Source organism: Dipodomys ordii, unplaced genomic scaffold (genome assembly GCF_000151885.1).
Source record: "Dipodomys ordii isolate 6190 unplaced genomic scaffold, Dord_2.0 Scaffold211, whole genome shotgun sequence".
In the NCBI taxonomy this organism is placed as follows: domain Eukaryota; kingdom Metazoa; phylum Chordata; class Mammalia; order Rodentia; family Heteromyidae; genus Dipodomys; species Dipodomys ordii.
Genome location: NW_012267427.1, coordinates 207,691 through 214,040, shown reverse-complemented (window position 1 = coordinate 214,040; position 6,350 = coordinate 207,691). Strand labels below are relative to the sequence as shown.

General features: G+C 64.9%; 1 protein-coding gene across 1 annotated transcript in view; it reads right to left on the bottom strand.

The window, feature by feature from the left end:
* LOC106000193 (flocculation protein FLO11-like) overlaps positions 1-5,567 on the bottom strand; it is a 22,558-nt gene extending 16,991 nt beyond the window's left edge. The window contains exons 1-5 of the mRNA XM_013035425.1: positions 5,532-5,567; positions 3,741-4,616; positions 3,127-3,183; positions 2,088-2,201; positions 1,659-1,852 (exon numbers count right to left, since the gene is read on the bottom strand). Of these exons, the coding sequence (XP_012890879.1) occupies positions 1,659-1,852; positions 2,088-2,201; positions 3,127-3,183; positions 3,741-4,616; positions 5,532-5,567 (1,277 nt within the window). The remainder of the gene's footprint in view (positions 1-1,658; positions 1,853-2,087; positions 2,202-3,126; positions 3,184-3,740; positions 4,617-5,531) is intronic.
* Between the last annotated feature and the right edge of the window lie 783 nt (positions 5,568-6,350).

The following is a 6,350-nucleotide window of genomic DNA, read 5'->3' as shown; positions in this document are numbered from 1 at the left end:
TCCCCCCGCTGCCCCTCCCCCCAATCACACCGAGGGTGGATGGAGCTGGAACACAGCGCAGAGACACAAACAGCACGTGGTCCCCCTGGCGTGTGCACGTGACATCCAGAACAAGGAGATAACAAAGGGAACCGGACTCCACATCTCTAAGTGGCTCCACATTCTTGACTGCATAGATGGTGTGTGTGTGTGTGTGCGCATGTGTGTGTGTGCGTGCATGTGTGTATGTGTGGCATGTGCGTGTGTGTGCACGTGTTTGTGTATATGTGTGTGCACGCGCGTGTTTGTGTATATGTGTGCATGTGTGCACGCGCGTGTTTGTGTATATGTGTGTGTGCACGTGCGTGTTTGTGTGTATGTGTGTGTGTGCACGCGCGTGTTTGTGTATATGTGTGCATGTGTGCACGTGCGTGTTTGTGTATATGTGTGCATGTGTGCACACACGTGTTTGTGTATATGTGTGTGCGTGTGTGCACGCGCGTGTTTGTGTATGTGTGTGTGCACGTGCGTGTTTGTGTATATGTGTGCGTGTGTGTGCACGTGCGTGTTTGTGTATATGTGTGTGTGCACGTGTGTGTGCACATCTGAGGGAAGCCAGGAGGAGGACACAGACTCAGCGGCACTGGACACTGCAGAAAGCAGCTCATCCAGCCAAGGGCGGCGGTGGGAGGGAGGGAAGGAGGGAGGGAACGGCTGACGCCGCGCAAAGGAAGGAAATGTGCGCATCACCGCGAGGAAGAAGTCCTCATGTTGTCAGAGCTCCCGAACTCGCCAACACGCTCGGGCAAGGCAGCGGCCTGGTGGAGGGTCAGCTGTGGCTTTAACAAAGTGTCACTCTGCACTGCTGTGAAATGTTTGCCATCGCTCGATCTCAACACAAATTATTAAAAAAGAACAGGCTGCGGGCAGGGCCGCTCCAGGCCAGCCCTGTTCAGCGGGCTCACGCCGGCCGTGGAGGATGGCCGGGAGGGCGGAGACCTGGGGGTCGCTCCCTGCTCCGGCCAGCAGCCTGCGGGCCAAGGCTTCCAAGAAGGAGCAGCCCCAGACACACGGCCAGCCGGCCCCCACCAGACCCAGACACACGGCCAGCCAGCCCCCACTGACCCCAGACACACGGACAGCCAGCCCAGACACACAGCCCGCCGGCCCAGACACACGGCCAGCCAGCCCAGACACACGGCCAGCCAGCCCAGACACACAGCCAGCCAGCCCCCACCAGACCCAGACACACGGCCAGCCGGCCCCCACCGGCCCCAGACACACAGCCAGCCAGCCCAGACACACGGCCAGCCGGCCCAGACACACGGCCAGCCGGCCCCCACCAGACCCTCGAGGTGAGCATCCACAGCTTCCGGCTCCCGCACACACGCAGCGCCTCTGCGTCCCCACCTGCATCACGGGCGCCCCGGGCCCCCGCAGGCCCCCGCAGCGCCTCTGCGTCCCCGGCCCCCCATCACGGGCGCCCCGGGCCCCCACAGGCCCCCCTCAGCGCCTCTGATCATCAAGATGGACAGCCAGGGTGCTCAGCTTCATCCCGCCGTGCAGACCCCACGGCGCCCGTGATCAGGATGTCTCATGTTGGGAGCCAGGGCCACCCCCACCCCCGGGCTCCCTGCTTGAGGCCTGGGGTCCTGGCTCCTCTGCCTCAGTCTCCCCACCTGTAGAATCCCCCCACAGACTCGTGTCCCAGGGTGAGGGGGGGGGACTGGGCAGCTGTCATGGTGACAGGTGCTCCACGATTAACAGCAACCACCCCCAACCTCCGGAAACCACGGCCACGGCCCCCTCTGCTTTCCAGCACATTGCTGCCGTCTTCTAGAACATTCTCCTCTGTCTCTTCAGCTAACGTGCCCTGTGCCCAGGGAGCTCCATGGGGAGGGGGGAGGCAGGCCTGGGCAGGGCCGGCAGCAGCTGGGGGTGCACGAGGCCCACGCGGGGCGGAGGCCGGTGCTGAGGGCTCTGAGGCCAGAAACTCCCTGGGGATGACCTCGAGGCGGGCGAGGGACCCAGAGGAGCCTGGGCCTCCGGCCCCCGGCCTCCGCCTGCCTTCCCAGACGCGTGGCCGCACTGGGCGGCAGGCACTGTACCGAGTCTCGCTGTGGCCTGTGTTTGGCCAGAGCTGCCTCCGTGCCCCTTTGCCCGGTGCGGGCGGCCGAGGCCACGCTGCTTTGGCCGGAGGTGCAGCAGGTGAGTTCTGGTTTCTGAGAGAGAAGAGCAGCTCTGGAAGCCGGAAGAGGCTATGTAGGGACCAAGGCCAAGGCCAGGGCTTAGCCCTGCCGCGGCCCCTGTCCGCAGTCGCAGGCCGGAAGCCTGGCCCGCACGCTGTGCCGAGGAGCCTGGACGGGCTGCTTCAGGAGGATCTCGGGGATCCTAGATTGGGGGTGGCACCTGCTTAAAGCAGGCTCAGAATCTCCAGACTGCCTGCAAGGGAAACTGAGGCCCCTCCATCCTCCAACAGCCCAGGCAGGAGGCGCCGTGCCTAGGGGCTGTCCTGTGTGGCCACCGGGTCCCAGGAACCCCCCTTCCCCCCCCCGCCCGCCTCCCCTCCCCCACCCAGGGAGGGAAATGCCAAATTCTCACTGAACAGCGGGATGCTTCGGGGCCTCATTACCGTGATGCAAATTAATATTTATTATGCAATTATTCATCTTTGTAATTGCTAGTATTTCAAAGGGAGCACAGAGCCTTTAATTAGAATACTTCAAATATTATTAAAATGGAATGTCAGAAGGAGGGTACCCCTCCCCCCAGCAGCCCCAGGCTTCCAGAAGGTTCTTGGAGTTCCAGTCCACATAAGCCTGGCTGTGGGTTGGCTCTTGTCTTTCACTTTTTGTGGTTTTTGTTTGTTCATTTTTAATCTTAATTCCTAGAAACCTTTGTGAGTACGATGATGGCAGAGACGTGAGGTTTAAAGGGCCTGTGGTCACTGCAGATGCCTCTGGGGGGCGCAGGGTCCCGGGCACAGAGCCTGCGCTGCGCCCTGGAAAAGGGCTTCCCGTCCCCCACCCCCAGCCTGACTCTGTCCTCTGAGCAGGCTGCCACCCTGCTCCTCATCCCTGCCGGGCCCTGAGGATTCCCTCCTCCCTCCCTCGCTCCCTTCCCCCTTCTGGCTGCCAGGCAACAGACTGAGGAGCAGCCAGGCTTCTGGACCGGCTCCCGGTGGCAGGCTTTTCCAGCAGCAGCCTAAAAGGATGAGAAGGTGGTGGCGATTCAGACCGGGAGCTTTGGGATACTGAGTCACAGTAGTGCTCTGATTCCCCCCTTCCCCAAGCAGGCTGCCCGGAGGAAAGGAAACTGAGGCCAGGAGGAGGTAAAACATGGCCTGGATGAAGCGGAGAGGCTGCTGGAGGACCTAGGGACGGAGCATGAGGACCAGGCAGGGCCTCAGTGTCCCGCAGGGGCCCCAGCACGGGGCGCAGGGAGGGGTGAGGCAAGGAGAGGAGGGAGGCGCAGGGCAGCCAAGGCCCCAGCAGCCTTGCGAACGGTCAGGCAGAAAGCTCCCGCCCAGGGCCAGAGCCAGGTGTGGCGGGGAGCCGCGCGGTGTGCTCCAGAGGCGGACACAAGACACATCCTGGCGTGGCGTCCTGCCTTCAATGCCCACAGTGACCCAGAAACCCTCCCCTGACCAGACTCACAAGACCTCCGGGCACTGCTTACAGACCCCAAGGCCCCACAAGCCCCCCAAAGCCCCCTCCCACCCAGCCCTCCTCAAGGGACAGACATAGAGGCTGAGCTGGCACCGAACAGGGCAGACGCTGGACAGCGCAGACGCTGGACAGGGCAGACGCTGGACAGTGCAGACGCTGGACAGGGCAGACGCTGGGCAGCGCAGACGCTGGACAGGGCAGACGCTGGGTGCAGACGCTGGACAGCGCAGACGCTGGACAGCGCAGACGCTGGACAGTGCAGACGCTGGACAGTGCAGACGCTGGACAGGGCAGACGCTGGGCAGCGCAGACGCTGGACAGGGCAGACGCTGGACAGTGCAGACGCTGGACAGCGCAGACGCTGGACAGCGCAGACGCTGGACAGCGCAGACGCTGGGCAGGGCAGACGCTGGACAGCGCAGACGCTGGGCAGCGCAGACGCTGGACAGCGCAGACGCTGGACAGCGCAGACGCTGGACAGCGCAGACGCTGGACAGGGCAGACGCTGGACAGGGCAGACGCTGGGCAGGGCAGACGCTGGGCAGGGCAGACGCTGGACAGCGCAGACGCTGGGCAGGGCAGACGCTGGACAGGGCAGACGCTGGACAGCGCAGACGCTGGACAGCGCAGACGCTGGGCAGCGCAGACGCTGGACAGCGCAGACGCTGGGCAGCGCAGACGCTGGACAGTGCAGACGCTGGACAGTGCAGACGCTGGACAGGGCAGACGCTGGACAGTACAGACGCTGGACAGCGCAGACGCTGGACAGCTCAGACGCTGGGCAGTGCAGACGCTGGACAGCGCAGACGCTGGACAGCGCAGACGCTGGGCAGCGCAGACGCTGGACAGTGCAGACGCTGGACAGGGCAGACGCTGGACAGTACAGACACTGGACAGCACAGACGCTGGACAGCTCAGACGCTGGGCAGTGCAGACGCTGGACAGCGCAGACGCTGGGCAGTACAGACACTGGACAGGGCAGACGCTGGAGAGCGCAGACACTGGACAGCGCAGACACTGGACAGCGCAGACGCTGGGCAGTACAGACGCTGGAGAGTGCAGACACTGGACAGTGCAGACGCTGGGCAATGTACACACTAGGCTCTGGGAGGCTGAACTGAGCCCAAAGCCAAGCCCTCAGGAAAGCTGTGAGCACAACCCTAATGACAGAGGCTTGAGCAAAGGCTCCTGGGTAAATGGCCTGTCTGGCGGTTTGAGTCCTCTCAGCTGTGTGACCTCAGGACTGTTTCTGCACTCTCTGATCCTCAGTGGCCTCACCTGTGAGACAGGGTGTGGGGGCTGCTGAGGGGAGAATCCTGGAGCAGAACTAGGGCGCTGGCTGGCTCTGCCCCGTGGGAGGAGTGGGCCAGCCCACCCTTGCGGGCGACGATCAGAGTCTCCCTCCCGGACAAGGCAGCCAGCCCCCCCCCCACACACAGCACGGGCCCGCAGTGGGGTCCCCACCCTCCCTGTGAATTCCCACCTTGAGAAAGCTGCCGGGGGCTGTGCCGGGCGCCGCGTGCTGGCCCTTCTCCAGATGGCTTGCCCTGGACGCGGCCTGGCCTGCCTGGAGGGGGAGGCGCTCAGGCAGGGCCTGCATGGACAGCTGGCCCAGCGTGGGGCTCCAGGCTCCGCCCTCCATCCCCAGCCACCGCGCCCCCCCCGCAGCGCCCCAGGCCCCATGCACCAGGCCCCAGCCACCGCGCCCCCATGCACCAGGCCCCAGCCACCGCGCCCCCATGCCCCAGGCCCCAGCCACTGCGCCTGTGCCCCAGGCCCCAGGCCGCTGCTGGGATGAGGGGTGCCGACTCTCCCCCCCCCTTGTCCCGAGCCACAAGCCGTGAACACTGTTTCCATGGGAGCCTGCCCGCCTCCTGCAGGCACCTCCAGGTCCCGGAGGGCCAGACGTACAGAGGACATCTTGGCAGCAAATGTGGCTCCTGCCTGTCATCCTCGCTACTTCAGAGGCTGAGATCTGAGGGTCTCGGTTCAAAGCCGGCCCGGGCGGGGTATCTCCAGTGAACCACCCGAAAACCCCAAGTGGAGCTGTGATTCAAAGCAGAGCACTAGCCTTGAGCAGAAGAGCTCGGGGACGGCACCCAGCCCTGGATCAAGCCCCACCAGAGAAAAAGAAAGAAAGGAAAAAGCAAGGCTGGACACTGCCAGGCGCTGGCGGCTCACACCCGCCATCCCAGAGACTCACGAGGCGACTCTCAGCACGGCGGTTCAAAGCCAGCTCGGCCAGGATCCCCCGCGAGACCCGCACCTCCAGTCACCGCAAAAACTCTGAACAGAGCTGCGGCTCCCAAGGGAAAGCAGCAGCCAGCCCTGCCTGAGCGCAAAGGCTGGAGAGGAGGCCACTGGCCCTGGGCTCCAGATCCAGGGGGGCCCGGGGGAGCTGGGAGGGGGGCAGAGGGGCTCAGCGGGGAGCCGGGGGGACAGAGGGGCTCAGCGGGGAGCCGGGGGGGGCAGAGGGGCTCAGCGGGGAGCCCAGGGAGGCAGAGGGGCTCAGCGGGGAGCCCGGGGGGCAGAGGGGCTCAGCGGGGAGCCCAGGGAGGCAGAGGGGCTCAGCGGGGAGCCCAGGGAGGCAGAGGGGCTCAGCGGGGAGCCCGGGGGGGCAGAGGGGCTCAGCGGGGAGCCCAGGGAGGCAGAGGGGCTCAGCGGGGAGCCGGGGGGACAGAGGGGCTCAGCGGGGAGCCGGGG